Genomic DNA, 18,618 nt, shown 5'->3' on the forward strand with positions numbered 1-18,618 from the left:
GTACCATGGTCACAGGACGGTGCGTGTATTGTACCATGGTCACAGGAAGGTGCGTGTATTGTACCATGGTCACAGGACGGTGCGTGTATTGTACCATGGTCACAGGACGGTGCGTGTATTGTACTATGGTCACAGGAAGGTGCATGGATTGTACTATGGTCACAGGAAGGTGCGTGGATTGTACCATGGTCACAGGACGGTGCGTGTATTGTACCATGGTCACAGGAAGGTGCATGGATTGTACCATGGTCACAGGACGGTGCGTGTATTGTATCATGGTCACAGGAAGGTGCGTGTATTGTACCATGGTCACAGGACGGTGCGTGTATTGTACCATGGTCACAGGACGGTGCGTGTATTGTACCATGGTCACAGGAAGGTGCGTGTATTGTACCATGGTCACAGGAAGGTGCGTGGATTGTACCATGGTCACAGGACAGTGCGTGTATTGTACTATGGTCACAGGAAGGTGCATGGATTGTACCATGGTCACAGGAAGGTGCGTGTATTGTACCATGGTCACAGGTAGGTGCGTGGATTGTACCATGGTCACAGGAAGGTGCGTGGATTGTACCATGGTCACAGGAAGGTGCGTGGATTGTACCATGGTCACAGGAAGGTGCGTGGATTGTACCATGGTCACAGGAAGGTGCGTGTATTGTACCATGGTCACAGGACGGTGCGTGGATTGTACCATGGTCACAGGAAGGTGCGTGGATTGTACCATGGTCACAGGAAGGTGCGTGGATTGTACCATGGTCACAGGAAGGTGCGTGGATTGTGCCATGGTCACAGGAAGGTGCGTGGATTGTACGATGGTCACAGGAAGGTGCGTGGATTGTACCATGGTCACAGGAAGGTGCGTGGATTGTACCAAGGTCACAGGACGGTGCGTGGATTGTGCCATGGTCACAGGAAGGTGCGTGGATTGTACCATGGTCACAGGAAGGTGCGTGGATTGTGCCATGGTCACAGGACGGTGCGTGGATTGTACCATGGTCACAGGAAGGTGCGTGGATTGTACCATGGTCACAGGAAGGTGCGTGGATTGTGCCATGGTCACAGGAAGGTGCGTGGATTGTGCCATGGTCACAGGAAGGTGCGTGGATTGTGCTATGGTCACAGGAAGGTGCGTGGATTGTGCCATGGTCACAGGAAGGTGCGTGGATTGTGCTATGGTCACAGGAAGGTGCATGGATTGTACGATGGTCACAGTGTATGCACTGCATTGTCCCATGACTACCAGACGGTGTGTGCTGAATTATAAAACCCTGGCAGGATGGTGTATACACTAGGTTGTATCTATCCTATGAGGGTGTGAATGTTATATCACATCAGTAGATTGGCACTGAGCTCTTGCTGAGACTGTGATCCTTGCTTAGTCATGAATCTATTTTCATACAATAAAGCCCACACATTTCATCTAGAAGGATCCAACACACACAGCCAGTAAACAGCAGGGGACTAGATCAGGTCATTGCTACAGCTGGATGGTAGGAATTATTCATAAGAATTTTCTCCAGTAGAAGATCACTGGACAGGTGTAGTATGTTTCCATACTTCATCAGGAAGATTTTCTTTTTCATGTTGGAATGTAGCCGTGCTTGCCGAGTTCCTCTGCAGCCCCAGCCACCAGAACAAATGCATATTGGCATCATCCGTGTCATTCCTGAAGCATGATGTACATTGAGCATCATGGAAAATAGTTCTAGACGGGGAGCGGGTGAGGTACCCCAGCTTCTGTATCCTGGAATCCTTAGGGAACGGCCCAATGGTGATCTCTGCCTGAGAACAAGGGCCTTCAGAACAGAAGGGCCAGGAGAGCATTCTATCCCAGTGCACCATCTCTGTCTACAGCTGTCCTGTACTACAGCCCCATCTCACAGCCCAGTCCCGATGGCTGGAGGATAGAATTATGTGATGGTATGGAAGGAATAAAATTCTGCTGGATGTGTTCCTTCTTTTTACACGAATATGTAGGCAGGTATAAACTTTAGGCCTCCTGACTTTAATCATGTATTTTCTCAATGAGAGGAAGATGGGAAGCAGCTCATCAGTTTATACCTAGTATGAAGGGGGCATGTGGGTGGGCCAGTTACCTGCGGGGGCTTGAGACAACTATTAATGCAGATCCTTCTGGTTGCTGGGATGGCTGAGTGCTAAGGAATGAGCACAGCCGTGGTCAAAAGTTTAGAGAATGACACAAATATTAATTTTAACAAAGTCTGCTGTCTCCGTTTTTAAGATGGCAATTTGCACATACTCCAGAATGTTATAAAGAGTGATAAGATGACTTGCAATTAATTGCAAAGTCCTTCCTTGCCATGAAAATTAACTTAATCCCCAAAAAAACATTTCCACTGCATTTCAGCCCTGCTAAAAAAAAGGACCATCTGACATCATATCAGTGATTCTCTTGTTAACACAGGTGTCAGTGTTGACAAGGACAAGGCTGGAGATCGCTCTGTCATGCTGATTGAGTTAGGATACAGACTGGAAGCTTTAAAAGGAGGGTGGTGCTTGAAATCATTGTTCTTCCTCTGTAAACCATGGTTACCTGCAAGGAAACGCGTGCAGTCATCATTGTTTTGCACAGAAAGTGATTCACAGAGAAGGATATTGCTGCTACTAACATTGCATACAAATTTACCTTTTATCAGATCATCAAGAACTTCAAGGAGGGAGGTTCAATTGTTGTGAAGAAGGTTTCAGGGCGCCCAAGAAATTCCAGCAAGCGCCAGGACCGTCTCCTAAAGTTGATTCAGCTGTGGGATCGGGGCTCCACCAGTGCAGAGCTTGCTCAGGAATGGCAGCAGGCAGATGTGAATGCATCTGCACGCACAGTGAAGCGAAGACGTTTGGAGGATGGTCTGGCATCAAGATGGGCAGAAAAGAAGCCACTTCTCTTCAGGAAAAACATCAGGGACAGACTGATATTCTTCAGGTGGTACAGGGATTGGACTGCCGAGGACTGGGGTAAAGTCATTTTCTCTGATGGAATCCCCTTTCTGACTTTTTGGGGCATCTGGAAAAAACCTTGTTCAGAGAAAAAAAAGGTGAGAACTACCATCAGTCCTGTGTCATGCCGACAGTAAAGCATCCTGAGACCACGCGTGTGTGGGGTTGCTGCTCAGCCAGGGGGGCGGGCTCACTCACAATTCTGCCAAAGAACACAGCCATGAATAATGAACGGTACAAAACATTCTCCGAGAGCAACTTCTCCCAACCATCCAAGAACAGTTTGCTGAGGAACATTGCCTTGTCCAGCATGATGGAGCACCTTGCCAAAAGGCAGAAGTCATAACTAAGTGGCTTGGAGAACTAAACATCAACATTTTGGGTCCATGGCCAGGAAACCCCCCAGACCTTAATCCCATTCAGAACTTGTGGTCAATCCTCAAGAGGAGGGGAAACGACCACCCCACCCCCCCACCCCCCCCACACACAAATTCTGACAAACTCTAAGCATTAATTATGCAAGAACGGGCTGTCATCAGTCAGGATGTGGCCCAGGAGTTGATTGACAGTATGCCTGGGAGAATTGCAGAGGTCTTGAAAAAGAAAGGCAGCACTGCAACTATTGACTCTGCAAAATCTTCATGTCATTGTCAGTAAAAGCCTTTGACGCTTCTGAAATACTTGTAATTATACTTCAGTGTACCAGAGTAACATCTGACAAAAAGATCTAAAAACACTGAAGCAGCAGGCTTTGTGAAAATTAATATTTGGGTCAGTCTCAAACCTTTTGCCAGGGCTGTATGCTGTATGCGTACTTTTCCTGCTAGTTATACATTGATGAGCTGCTTACAAGCTGTTATGTGCTTCTTGTGTGCTCTGTGTTTCTTGTGTGCTCTGTGTTTCTCGTGCGCTCTGTGTTTCTCGTGCGCTCTGTGTTTCTCGTGCGCTCTGTGTTTCTCGTGCGCTCGGTGTTTCTCGTGCGCTCGGTGTTTCTCGTGCGCTCGGTGTTTCTCGTGCGCTCGGTGTTTCTCGTGCGCTCTGTGTTTCTCGTGCGCTCGGTGTTTTGAAGAAGATTACATAATCTGCTATTGATTTAGATATCTCTGTGTATGTCCTGGTGTATAGATTAGAGCCCTGCTTCCAGAGCCACCTGTGTGTCTTACATTATCCATTCAGCAGATTTGGGGGAGAGGGGTGGATACCACTACTAGCAGTGTCCTCTACCTGGCTGTGCTGTGTGGCAGAGTTGTGCTGTATATCCTGGCCTGTCTAATTTCCTGTTTAAAGGTAGACTTTGTGAAAGTTGTCTTCGATACTAACCCCCTGATCACACCCAGGCCTAGAGATAGGCTGGTCATGTAGAACAGGGTTCTCCACACTGTGGCCCATGGGCCAAATTCAGCCCACTGCAAGATTGTATGTGGCCTCTGATGTAGGAGAGGTCTCATGATGAGGACCTGGATGTAAGGGATGTATGAGGGGACTCTCATGAAAGGGGGAATTTGATGGGGGGCTCTGATGTAAGGGGAACTTTGATGAGGACTCATCTGATGATGGACTCAAGTTTTTTAGTTTCTTTGCTTTGTTGTAGTGAAGTGTATTTCTTCTCTTGTAAATCCTATCATGTATATTACAGTCCTAGCAGAATGTATGCCTTCATTTTATTCTAAATTGTTTGTTTATAAAGCTGGTTTTTGTCCCAGGAATATTAGTAATGTACACACAAAGTGTGGCTGTGGCCCCTGATACAGAGTGGGCCCTCACTGGACACTAATACTGGGGATGCTGAGCTGTGAACTCCTCTTGGTCCATGACATGTAAATCATGAGAGCTGGGATCCCAGTGCGGTGTACCACACATCACTCTCTATTTGTCCTCTATGTGCTGGTGACATGGTATAAATCCACAGTGCACTGCAGACCCTAGCAGTAGATCTCCAGGATCGATCAATGAATTTGTTCTATATTCATCCATCACCACCTTCCCTCATTGGGCAGCATAACTTCTGTCAATCTGCTGCCATCTGCTGGAACGTTTTGGTCCTTGCATCAGTATGACATACCCCAGGAATCCAATGAAAAGTGTGGGCCTGAACAATGTGTTTGTCTCTAGTAGTCTATTGAGATTCCAGATGTAGCTTTCCTATGGCTTGGCAGGTCAGCTCTTTGCAGCTACTTCTTATGCACAGCTCTTCTCTGACTATTACTTCTCTCTCTCTCTGCAGATCGAATGAATTTGATACGATAGAGGCGTTATGGATGTAGAGTCTGCTTACAGCGAATTTATAACGTGTGACCGAACGGGGAGACGCAACGCAGTGCCTGACATCAAGGGAGAATGCAGCTCAACGGGGGTGAGAGACCTTTCAGAGGACATAGGAGACCTGTCCATTCAAGGAGCAGGTTAGTTATCCAAGCTTTGTAGAATGGTGATTGTGTTGTCACTGGAACAATGTACTGTATTGCTGCTGAATGGCTCTTCTGTACCACTGCTGGTTTCCAGTCCTCTCCAAGAATCAAGGGTCAGGAGTACACGCTGTATTGTGACTAGAAAGACTCCTCTGACATTGTAGACCTTGGTTATTCCATTTACAGAGGACTGAATCCTACCATCCCTGCCTTATTCACAAACAGTGTATCTGGATGAAACATACAAACTCCATGCAGATAGTCAGGCCCAATGTATAGAATGTTACTGAATACGGATAGGCATACATTATTTTCTGTGTCATTTTTGTCTTTCAAAACTGCCAGAATTCACAGCATCATAGCAGATTGTGTAACATGCGATCTGTTTATTTTAAAGAAGCCCTAAACCTAAAGGTAACATAAAAATATGATGGCAGTCTTGGGGGACAAATATGTAGTAACAGAAGGGCTTGACATACTTACCTGAAGAAGATACTGCACCAGGTTGGCTTGAGTTTGGGGCGCTTGGTCATGTGATTTCTGTGGCACCAGGTTGGCTTGAGTTTGGGGCGCTTGGTCACGTGATTTCTGTGGCACCAGGGTAGCTTGAGTTTGGGGCGCTTGGTCACGTGATCTCGGTGTCCACAGGTTGGCTTGAGTTTGGGGCACTTGGTCACGTGATCTCGGTGTCCACAGGTTGGCTTGAGTTTGGGACGCTTGGTCACGTGATCTCGGTGTCCACAGGTTGGCTTGAGTTTGGGGTGCTTGGTCATGTGATCTCGGTGTCCACAGGTTGGCTTGAGTTTGGGGCACTTGGTCGTGTGATCTCTACAGCACCAGGTTGGCTTCAGTGGCGGAACTTGGCCATGTGATCTCTGAGACACCAAGTTGGTTGAGTTTGGGGAGCTTGGTCATGTGACCTTTGCTACACCAGGTTGGCTTGAGTTTGGGTATTTGGTCACGTGAACTTGGCTGACAAGGAACATCAAACCTCAGATTGACTTGTCTTTCTCTTTTAGCACAGATCATACAATCAAAGTGCCTCATTGTTGACTAAATGTGAGAGGATTTTTGTCCTGTTTATTTCAGTTCAAGATTGAGTGCTGATACCCTTTCATGGGGGATCAGTTTGTTTGTTTTTTTGGTCTAGGTTTTTCCTAGTGAAAATAAACCTCCTGTTGTGTCTTAGGGCCTGGAAGTGAGAGGAATATGTCTACCTAGGCCCAGACAGCAATATATGGACCATTATTAGTGGAGTGAGGAAGGTTTTGTGGGGTTTTGTTGCTCTCTGTGTCCCCATTAGTAAGAATTGCTTACGTCCTCTAATATAGTGAGGGCACATTTCTCTAATGGGGTCGCAGGCAGCATTAAAATGCTGACAGAGGATCTAACTGTTCCACATTCTGTCCAAAACCAAAAGATACATTCTGGCTGTAGTTCTGCCATTTACTGTATGGAAAAGGTGAGCCCAGTTCTTCTTCAGGAACAAGGTTCCAGTCCACTACGCATGGATAGAAGTTTTGTCACACAATGGTGCCGAGGGTTACAGTGATCAGTTCTCCATCTCTGTCTACCTCTTTCATTCTATAAAGTCATTATTAGATTCAAGAAACTGGACGATTTCTGTAGGTGGTACATTTGATTAAAAAGGGAACAGTTTAGAGGAGATTGTATTTCGTTACATAGTTAGTCTGGCTGAAAAAAGACAAAAGCCCATCCAGTTCAACCATTTAAAAAAAAAAAAGTTATAATCCTATACCCACCATTGATCCAGAGGAAGGCAAAAAACCCAACAAAGCATGATCCAATTTGCTCTTGCTGGGAAAAAATTCCTTCCTGATCCCCCGAGAGGCAATCGGATATTCCCTGGATCAACTTTACCTATAAATGTTAGTATCCTATTATATTCTGTGTATCCAGGAAAGAATCCAGGACTTTTTTGAAGAAATCCACTGAGCTGGCCAGAACCAACTCTTGAGGGAGTCTATTCCACATTTTCACAGCTCTTACTGTGAAGCAGGGGCGGACTGACAACTCATGGGGCCCCTGGGCAATAGGGGATCATGGGGCCCCTGTGTCCTTGTCCAAACTCAAAAAAGCCTATGAAAAAGGTACCAGGGGCATCTCATGGGGCCCTCTACTGACCCCGGGCCCTCGGGCAGTGCCCAAGTTTCCAAATGGTCAGTCCGCCCCTGGTGTGAAGAACCCTCTCCCTGTTTGGAGATTAAATGTCTTTTCCTCCAGACGTAAAGATTGAGAATTGAAATGACCTGTTTGTATATAAAGAAATAACTGTCACTTTACAGTGCGTACAGGCAGGCAGTCAGTCAGGCATGCAATCACTGGAGGCCCAGCTCTTGTGTTATAGCCATGTGTAATGGAAATGTATGTATTATTGAGGCTTCATGAATGTGAACCTGTATCTGTTTTTCTAATTCCAGAAGGACAAGCAGAGGCAGCGTCTTCTGACACCGGGCAGGAGCAGAGCCCCAAAGCACAAGATGGTAGCTCGCCGTCATGAATTACTTATGTCTTGCAGACATCCATACTGACTTTCCTAGAGAAAGAGACCATTGTGAACAAGCACCAAACGGTTTCTATGGGGCTCCAGACTGAAGAGGACACTGGATTCCGCTAACTCAGCTCACGCACATGCCCACGAATGTAACCGGGATGCATGATTCAAATCTGCCACCTCGTGGCCAAACTTGCTCATTGCATCTCTTCAGTCTCCACCTGACCAAAACTTGCCTTAGTGATTTTAGCCCTTTATAGAAACGTAAACCAATATGCAAATACATAACCGATGCGTGGTATTCTGATGACGGTACTGCCCACTTATCCTTTCTGTTTTCTAGGGAAGCAGATATTTATTGTAAAACTTCAGAAAGTGATTTGTCTACTTCTAAACAGTTTTGGTGACACACTGCCATAAACCCATGGAGGACAGCCAAGGTACAGTGTGGTGGTATGAGGAGACTATGAGCAATGCCTTACGGAACCAGAACGGACCAAACTGTGTACTGACACCAGGTACAGATGTCCTGTGTATATTACCGACTGCCAACTCTATGGTTTTTTTTGTTTTGTTTTTTTTCTTCAATCCACCTTTTAGAGCTATATATCTGGTGTAGAGCTTCTGTTGGCTCTACACAGAATGGATGGTTATTACTTATATGAAAAATGGTGTGTTTTTTTTTTCTTTTTAAACCCTTTTTTCTTTTATTTTGAAAAGTACACTTCTTTTCCCCCAGTTATGATTTTGTGTGGATGAATAAACACCATGAAAACATGAAGGATTGATTTGTGATTCTATATTACTAGTGGGACTTCAGCTGTTTGTACCTGTCGTGTGTGTGGGGCGGAGTGAATCGTTATACACATAAAGTTGGTAAATAGAGAACATCCAATGTGTGTTGGGGAACTTTGGCCTCCTTCGGGGTTCTTGGTGCTGTGTTTGTGATGTCATGGAACCATTTCCAGGTCTTTGGGTTGAATCGTGTCAGTATGTTTACCATGTGGAGCCAAGCTCTTTATGTGGGGACTGTTGGCAGCATCCTCAGGTAAACTGATGTGTTGCTGCTCTGCAAAGAGATGGAATCGCTTGTGTTGGCTTTCTTTTACCAGTAGAAATCACTCAGAGACTGACAATAACTGACGTTTATTCAAAGCTTGCAAGTAGAGCAGGAAATACATGAGTTATACATGATGTTTGCAGTACATTGTTTTATCTTAGACTTTATAAAGCAGCTGGCCTAAGCTAGTTAATGGAGGACTACAAGTCCCATCATGCTCTGCTAGCTCCTGGGATTGGTGATTGCCCAATGGTCATGTCTGCAATACATAATGGTGTCAGGTAGTAAAGTGTCTGGACTGCACATAGCCGGCAATCAGATTTCACCTGCCAAAAGAATTTATTCAGTGGCTTTGTAAGACCTGTTTATATATGTTGTGTGTTGTCTTCAAAAGCTGCAGCATGTGTACAGTGAAAGCTAGATCAATGGCGTGTGCTTTGTTTCATAGTCCTTGTGTGAGCTGCAGCATAGATCGCTCCAATTGGGATGCATATAGGCAGGACGCACTGACAGGTATGAGTAGATGGAGGCTGTGGTGTCAGTGCAGCAAGCAGCAGGTTTGTAAGTGGCTGACAGAGATTATACAGAGCACTGTCAGGATTCCTGATATGAATCAGTGACTCACGAAGATGAAAGCCAAGTTCAAATGTAGGTCTGCCATGGCGGCTCCCATACTTCTATCCTGACTAGTTCCCTTTATTATAGCGGAACACTCACTTAAAGAACACCTTTAGCCAAAACTGAACCCTGGTTCATCCCCCTGCCTGGTCCTTCTTGCTTTATGGGTGCCCCTGCCTGGTCCTTCTTGCTTTATGGGTGCCCCTGCCTGGTCCTTCTTGCTTTATGGGTCCCCCTGCCTGGTCCTTCTTGCTTTATGGGACTCCTTTGGAGATGTCTTCTCTAACTGAGAATTCACAGGTTGGTTACACAATAAATCAGCTGAAAAGCTCGTATTCCTTAGGCCCCTGTCACACTACCCCGCTGTGGTTTCTGCTCAGGGTGCAAGTGCAGCATATCCTCGGTTTTCATGTGGGTTTCCCATACACTTCTGTCGGGTGTTTTGATGTGTTTTCAGAAAGCGCATCAAAAATGCAGCATGCAAGACTTTTGGTGCGCTTTTAGAAAATTCACACTATAATAGAAATCTATGGTAAAGTTTGGGTAACCTACACAAAAACCGCAGCTACACTGCAGAGAAACCACACCGGAGCAGTGTGAAGAGGCCTTATCGGGGGATCAGGAAGGAATTGTTTTCCCTGCAGGAGCAAATTGGGTCATGCTTTGTTGGGTTTTGTTATGCCTACTTCTGGATCAACTGTGGGTACAGGATTATAACTTTTTTTTTTTTGTTTTTATGGCTGAACTGGATGGACTTTTGTGTTTTTTCAGCCAGACTAACTATGTAACTTATGGGCTCACTACACTCCAAAGAAACCACACCGGAGCAGTGTGAAGAGGCCTTATGGGTTCAGGGTGGTGGAAGAGGTCTCCAATGGGGTCCTAGAAAGCAATAAAAGGACTACCCCACTCTACCTGGAACAAAGAATCAGTTTTGGGTACAGTTGTTCTAGAATCCCATGCAGAATAAGCTGTCACAAATATGTTGGCTTAGCGGTTTCAAAGATGAATTCCAGGTATGGTGTATTTTCACATAGATATATTGGAACAGGCTAGGCCATTGTACCTATGTATATACCATACATAGACATTGCTACTCCTGTCATCTCCACTTGCATTCAGGTCCCGTGCAGAGCCTTTGGCCTGATGCATTGTGAACACAAGAGGACGGCTGCTCAGCAGGTGCCATTCAGAGTATGCTTTGCATGTGCTGAATGAATACAAACACGTTCTTGAGCTGGAGAGGCTGAGCGCTGACATTACACTCTCTGCCTATTCCAATCGGAGAATTTTTCCTATCACTGAGCAGAGCATTCTTGAATGGCACCAGTGCTTAGTGTCTGACCTCCTGTGTTCACAATGGGTCAGGCCAGCTGCTCAGCACAGGACCTGGATACAAGTGGAGATGACTGGAGTAGCAATGTCTACATCATTAGTTTCCAGCTGGCAGGGCCATTGGCTAGATATGGTATTGACATAGTTACATGGCTCCAAGGTTGACCGCCGTAACAATATACCACACCTGGAACTCTTCTTTAAAGCATGTCTTTCACTTACTGAAGCTCCAACACTATGCAATGAAAATCTATGTAGTGCTAACTGCCAGTAAATGTTGGCCTCACTTCCCGGGTCAGCAGAATGAAGCGGAACCAGCCGATTGGCTTAATACCATAATGTGCCATTCTTCGCATGGTACAAGCTGATTGGCCAGGCTCCCCCAGCTCAGTCTTCAGCCAAGGTAAAGGACAGCGGGGCTGATTGGGAGGTAGAACCAAGCTTAACAGCATTACAGGAACTGGAGCCCCATATTGTGCCATCCCTGAGAAAGAGGTAGAAGAGTGAATGCAGATATTTTTATTAATGCTGTAGATTATTTGAACTAATATTCTACAATTTCCAAGCCAAAGCTTTGTGCGTATCTTCTCATCAGGTCCAGAAGTATTAGAAATATTTTGTGTATTCAATACAAAATGGTACAAGAGCAAGATTTAGATAAGCAATTAGGACTGATGCCTGAGTTTATCCCACAGTAAGCCACCCATAAACAAGCCAATTCACCTAGGCTGAGTCCATTTGTGACAAGTACAGGGCTGACTTGGCCTGTCACACTGCATTGTTACTGGTGACCGCATTCGTAAGAGATCAGAGAGAAACCGGTGAGGTTTTCCTTCATTGCTGCTCCCTTGCTGGAGAGTGATGCACAATACATGCAGGGAAGTGTTCTTGTCTCTCTATAGCACGGGTGTCAAACTGGCATCCCTCCAGCTGTTGCAAAACTACAAGTCCCATGAGGCATTGCAAGATTGACAGTTACAGGCATGACTCCCAGAGGCATGATGGGACTTGTAGTTTCGCAACAGCTAGAAGGCCGCCAGTTTGACACCCCTGTGCTCTATAGCAATCCTGCTCTAGAGAACTGCCACCAGTGACAGGATTACCAGTGTGACATGGTCTAAAATGCCTGAAAATTCTAGATCTTGGTGATTGCTCCAAAACAATAGGAAGAGTCTCTGTCATGTGTATGTACATTGGGGCCATGGCATGCTGGGGACAGGACTGCGTTGCACATATCGCTCTCTCATTGGCTGGATGAGCAAACTTGCTGATGAGTAAATATTCTGCAGAGTTTCTGTCTGTGGTAGAGCAGCAGATCGTTCATCTGGACAGTGAGTGTGCAATATGTGGAAGTAGGTGAGTATATGCTCCACATAGCAATTGTTGAGTTGTCACCAGTGGTAGGGTCACTAGTGGGTCGTGGCCACACCAGATGATGTTTGTATTACTTCAGCACTCTATATTTGGCTACCCCATCTATCTCATGACAGGTCTATTTCAAGACCAGCTCTGAGAGAACCATTACTCTTCATCAGCACAAATGGTTCTTTCACAGCTGGCCTTGAAATAGATGAGGATAGCCAAATCGGAGGTATTGAGATGACAGCAGATCTCAAGTATTTTCAGTAGAGGTCAGCAATGACACCATCTAAGTTTCTCAATTTCTACAGATAACTCCATATCACTAAATGCTCAGATCTTTGTATATAAGAGAGTCTATGATTTATGAAGAGCTTGTCTTTATTGTAAACACTGAATTTAATACTGTATTTAAAGACACAAGTCTCCCATTGGAGGTACACATGACAAATCAGCACCTTTAGGGTGAACCAGAATTTGAACTAAACCTTCTGTTTCGTTTTGGGTAGAATATGGAAGGATAAAAACCTCTATCAGGTGTTTTTCGTTCTGTCTGCATCTGGGAGATTTTACCATCTATGATCAGTGTCAGACAGAACAGGAAGTGAACACAAATTCCTCCTTTGGGGGGACACAGACTGACAGGAAATCCAAAAGGTTCTAAATATCTCCCTCTCTACTAGTTCCTGTGTCCCTATAAATGAAATTTCCCCACATTTCCAGTCTTGGTGACCAAATAAGAATTGGGAGGAAAAATTCAAATGGTGGTAGATGCATGTCACTGAAGACCTGAGAGAAGTTCTATCCCTTCCTACTCTATCCAAAACTAAAATAAAAAGGTTTGGTCAGGTCAGGAGGAAGGAAGAAACTGTCACTTTGTTTACTTGCAAATAAAGTATTCTAAATATAAAATGTTATTTGCAAGTATTAAAATAATATTTCCACAGTTGTGGTTAGAGTTGCCTCTTTCCATAGAACAGTTGACCTGATTGCCAAGATAGATTTTGTCTGTTAGGTCTTAGAAAATAGATTTTCTCCTCTACTTATATAGTATAGCACTGCTAGGAGAGATGTTGTAAAGCAATGACTGTCAACCTTATAAGCTCTTAACAGTGACCCCAGAAATCGCCGCATTATTAGTTCAGTATCTGTATAAGTAATGCTAGCGATGACTCGCTGAGACCACAGACAGATTAGAGGGAATGGTGGTCAGAGAGTAGGACATAGAGGAAGTCATGATCAAAGAATGTGGATGGACTACTGCTTGGGAGGAGTACACCCCGCAGAAGCCTGCAGGTTGGGAGGAGTACACCCCGCAGAAGCCTGCAGGTTGGGAGGAGTACACCCCGCAGAAGCCTGCTGCTTGGGAGGAGTACACCCCGCAGAAGCCTGCTGCTTGGGAGGAGTACACCCCGCAGAAGCCTGCTGGTTGGGTGGAGTACACCATGCAGAAGCCTGCTGGTTGGGTGGAGTACACCCCGCAGAAGCCTGCTGGTTGAGAGGAGTACACCCCGCAGAAGCCTGCTGGTTGGGTGGAGTACACCCTGTAGAAGGCAAGAAGGGACTAGTGACACTTTACATGGGGCTAGTAGGGATTATTTCTAATACCCCCTTATAAATACATGCTATCACTCTACTACAGATTGCTGGGGTTGAAGGGCCACACAAGTATATGAGGGCCACCACAAGTGTCAAAAGGACGGCTTAGTCCAGAGGTTTAGTCAAGAGCCTGGTCAACTGGAAAGAGGTAGCACTTAAATAGGCATTTTTGGCAAAGCAAGTCTAGGAAACATCCCTGGTGAATTAAAAGTGACAGATCACCTTTAAGAATCTCCTGACCTTGTCTGACCCATCTATGAGAACGCATCAGGTGTGTTTGACAATGAATTGTGCATATTGATGGTTACACCCACCTCCTAGCATGAGGAAGGAAATGTCTATTGGTACGATAAGGCTGTAGTGAAATAGCAAATAACCTGATTGAAATACATTTGGAGTGCATTTAGGAAGACCTGTGTTGGTGAGAGCTCCTCTTCAGTTTAACATATTCCCACCCGGCAGCCATGTTTTAAGGATATCTGCCATGGCTTCCGTGACTTGCTGTACAGATATCCTTAAAAGGTGTCTCTGTGGAAGAGTAGACGGCCACGGTGGGGCTCACCCATTCTGTGATGTCACCTTCAGAGCCCAGTGGAGAGCACCATGCCATAGGCCCCATACAGCTTGTCCAGGAGCTGCTTCTTCTCCTTCTCTGGTAGGAAGCTGGATTGGGCTGCGTTAATATTCTGCAAAATACAAAACCAGCATGCGTTAGAATTAAAGGTAAGTACTACATTTGGTCTATGAGGTTTCTTCATTTTTTAATAGGCCTAATGTAATAGAGATCTTAAAAAGGCATAATAGGAAACAAAATACCCTACGAAAACGTTATATATGTGTTCAACCCCTCTCATATATTGCTCAAAGGCGTCATGCACACTGTAGCTGTCAGACATCTGTTTTACAGGCGCGTGTCTTTTTTTTTTTTCTGCCCCTAAACAACCCTCTGTTAGCCTATGCGTCCATGCACACATAGGCGTTTGGGGGAAGAAATCTGAACGCACCAAAATCGCATTCAGGAGGAGCTTTTGGGCAGAAGGAACACCTACCGCATCTAAACACACCTAAACACTAGCCATGTGTAGCCCTTGAGCATTTTTTCCTTCAATGGCCAGAATAAACTAATATTAAAAAAAAAACAATCGTCCAAGCACTTGACACTCCAAAAAGGGCATATTTGAAGCCGTTTTTCTCCTGCTAGGAGAACAGCCTTTCCAAAAAGCCCCATTGTGCATGAAGCCAAAAGGTAATATATTCTCTATAAATCTAATAACTGGTTACACTGGTGTATTATAAATTCTACATGTTTATAGTTCTCTAAAGAAAAAAACTTCTAGAAACATCTGTAAATATAACATAGGGACCCATACTATCATTACACATTCAGCGCATGCGCTAATGTCTGCAAGGATACATACTGTATTATATCCAGTGATATTCAGTATCCGCAATAACTATTACTATCATTTGCTCAGGAACTGTGAATCAAACCCTGCCAGGTTTTTTTTAATCACTTTTCATCCTTTGTTGTATCTCGGGACTTCTACTTTGCAGCCTCTTTTAGTAACTTGCTGCCTACATCATTTCTCAGAATCGGCTTCCTGATGATGACAACGGCGGACCGTGACCTTGAATCAACACACCACCTATAGTCTCTGTCACATGCGCTTTGGGTAGGGTGACAACGCAGGAGAGCAGTGTGGAGACAGGGACAACATGTTGTCACTCTAACCGTGAGGGCCTGAACAAGGACCTTCATGGCAGGATCAGCAGGTATTATTTTAATGAAAGCTGTAGATTTAGGATTACTGGAAATTACTTGAAACATGTTTAAAGCTGATCATAGTAATTGGTGTCACATATACTTTGTTTTTTGCATTTAAAAAGTTCCTGTGTTGTATAGACACTATTCATAAAAAGGTAATTTATTAATATATTAAAAAAACAGTATATCAGAGAGCAAGAAAGGGTAACATGTCTACACACACCTCAGTCTCCCATTAAATATAGACTGGATTTCCAGATATTCACATATCAGCCTACTATAGGTCAGGACTGCTGGAGAACGTTGTGGAATGTTCTCTGTAAACCATATGAATAATCTATGAGACTATTTGTACTCTTACATTTTCTCACCCAGACATTCTCATCATATAGACTCTGAGGATACAAATGGTCTCTGAAATATTATACAATGACCTTTATGAATAGTGATTATACACTTCAGGAGTTCTAGAACTGGAAAAAAAAAACAAAGACTTGGAAACTCAATTGTCAAAATCTCTTACAAGCTTTAAAGCTGATCTCCAGGTTTTATTTAAAGAGTAACTTTTGTTGAGAAAAATATACATTTCCCTCTGGGCCATCTATGGACATTGCAGGGACTGAATCTGTGTCCAGAATGCCTCCAGGCATTGAATTTTACAGAAAATGAGAATGCTGCAGATTCAGAAGTAAAGGTGATTTTTAATGACATTATATTACAATATGGCTTGTGTACTGAAACTTGTATATGATATATAATTATTTTTTTCCCATGAAATTGGAGTTACCCTTTAACTTTAGTTTGGGCCAAACAAACTATTTCCTTCACGAACAGTTGCAATGGCTGTGTGCACTATATAAACTGTATGTCTCCACTACATACAGTGCTGTGGTACCGGGACTTTCTATCCCTCTGCAGGAACAAAATCAAGTTGTCCTCCGAATGAATACAAAGCTTGCTCATCAACCTGCTATTCTGCCTCAGCCAATCAGAGGAAGCTTTGCATTCATTTCTAGAATACAAAGCTCCCTGTGACTGGCTGAGCAGTGCCCAGGTCGAATCGATCTTGTTCCTGAAGTCGGACAAGAAGGTCTGGTCCCCCTGCCATGACACAGCACTGTATGTAGCTGAGGTTACATACAGTTTATACTGCACTCCCAGCTATTAGCAAAGGAAATGGTTGTTCGGATCCAACTTGGTTAAATGAGACCAGGAGATCAGCTTTAACATGTTAATACCATATCAAACGTCTTTTACAATCTGCAGCTTTGATTAAAATAATACCCGACAATCCTGCCATGAAGGTCCTTGTTCAGTCACTTCCTGTTAGAGGGGGACAATGCTCTATCCCTGTCACCAATCAGTCCTCCTGCATTGTAAACCTGTTACATGGACCCTTGGAGGAGACTACAAGTAGCTATGCTGCTGTTCATTGTGCAGGCATGGTCTACCAAATAGGCCTGAGCACTGCTCATCCATTCTCAGGAAGCTTTGTATTCTTTTAATATGAATGAATACAAAGCTTCCTCTGATTGGCTGAGGTGGGCAGATGACAAGACAATCTGAGAGAGCTTTGTATTAATTCAAAGAAAACAAAGCTTCCTGTGAATGGCTGAGCAGTGCTCAGTCCTATTTGATTTTGTTCTGAGAGTAGGATGGGAAGTCCCCATCCCACTGCCAGAACACAGAGCAGTATGCTGTATGGAGCAGAGGCTACAGAAATGAACTATTTAAAAAGGTACAGTACACGGAGTAAGTGCCCGGTCATACTGGCGCGATTTAAGAATTGAAATCGCATCTAGTGAATGTCCGTGTCTTAACGTGCGCTTTGCTGCAGCGTGATTTCTAAAGTAGTTCTTGCTTTACGTTTTCTGCAGTTTATTGTGATTTCACATACATAGAATATAATGGAAATCGTTGAGAAGTCGCAATAAAAAGTCTTCAGAAATCACAGCAGTGTGACCGGTGACTTAAGCTTTAAAGGAATATTCCACCTTTTGTAAAATTAGAATAAATGCAGCAATCTTTAAAAAAGAAAATGGGCACCTATTCATTCTTTGTACTCAACCGCAATCAGTGGATGACAGATGCAATGCACAGGCTCCTGTACAAACAAATGGCAACTGCCCCAATTTATAACTGGCCTTGGCAGCAAGGAGCACATGGAAGGGTGATGCCAACAAACAACAAAGAAAAATTCTCAGCTCAACCTACCAACCAGACTGTCTAACAGTAAATAGAGGTTTACTTTGCACATTCATGCGTAAGCAGCACAGCCACTTCACGGCACCCCAGTATTATCTGCAGTCCTAACTCTATAAATTTGGAGAGCCTCCATAGTAAGGAGCCTGTGTATAATAATAGATAGATTGAGGGCAGGGAAGCCTGGAAGGAGCCCTCCCCTCCTTAAAGGCACAGAGGTGCACTGGATACCCAGCACATAGCACAATGGCAGTAAAGGTGTCCATCCCCTTACCAATATACCAACAGTACAAACAAACCTGTTTTTCATGTGAACTGTTAGACAGGACAGTTTGGTTGGTTGGTAAGTTGAGCTTGGAATTTTTGTTGTTTTTTTTTGTTGTTCTGTCAAGTGCCCCATCCCCTCAATACTTGAGCCCCATTGCGATCAATCAATGTGCTCAACAGCCTTGGCTGTCCCGGGTGTCTGCCTCCTCATTAGCTGACACAGCAAGCGGGAGTCATTAGCTCCTGCTGCAGTCAATCACAGCCAATGAGGAGTGAGAGGTGACGGGGCCAAGCCATGGCTCCCATGTGTGAATGGACACACGGAGCCATGGGCGGACTAACAACTCATGGGGCCCCCGGGCAATAGGGGATCATGGGGCCCCAGTGTCCTTACCCAAACTCGAAAAAGGTACCAGGGGTATCTAATGGGGCCCCCTACTGACCTTGGGCAGTGCCCGAGTTTCCAAATGATCAGTCCACCCTTGCACAGAGCAGTGGCTTGGAAAGAGCCTGCTCGGGTGCCCCCATAGCA

At 44.7% G+C, this 18,618-nt stretch overlaps 2 protein-coding genes across 11 annotated transcripts in view; one reads left to right on the top strand and one right to left on the bottom strand.

Annotated features, from left to right (window-relative positions):
* PKIG (cAMP-dependent protein kinase inhibitor gamma) overlaps positions 1–8,662 on the top strand; it is a 118,464-nt gene extending 109,802 nt beyond the window's left edge. For 8 of the 9 annotated variants that reach the window (XM_089658624.1, XM_089658627.1, XM_089658622.1 and 5 more), the window contains 2 exons: positions 5,183–5,360; positions 7,808–8,662. In XM_089658624.1, the coding sequence (XP_089514750.1) occupies positions 5,213–5,360; positions 7,808–7,887 (228 nt within the window). In that variant the 5' untranslated portion in view covers positions 5,183–5,212 and the 3' untranslated portion in view covers positions 7,888–8,662. Of the gene's footprint in view, positions 1–1,672; positions 1,985–5,182; positions 5,361–7,807 lie in introns of those variants that run through there. The other variant, XM_089658629.1, reaches the window with a different exon arrangement.
* A 349-nt stretch (positions 8,663–9,011) lies between these two features.
* Positions 9,012–18,618, bottom strand: part of ADA (adenosine deaminase) — a 93,912-nt gene continuing 84,305 nt past the window's right edge. For both annotated transcript variants that reach the window (XM_089658620.1, XM_089658621.1), the window contains exon 11: positions 9,012–14,538. In XM_089658620.1, the coding sequence (XP_089514746.1) occupies positions 14,434–14,538 (105 nt within the window). In that variant the 3' untranslated portion in view covers positions 9,012–14,433. The remainder of the gene's footprint in view (positions 14,539–18,618) is intronic.

Source organism: Staurois parvus, unplaced genomic scaffold (genome assembly GCF_062004578.1).
Source record: "Staurois parvus isolate SC_StPar_1 unplaced genomic scaffold, SC_StPar_1.0 ptg001087l, whole genome shotgun sequence".
Classification (NCBI taxonomy): domain Eukaryota; kingdom Metazoa; phylum Chordata; class Amphibia; order Anura; family Ranidae; genus Staurois; species Staurois parvus.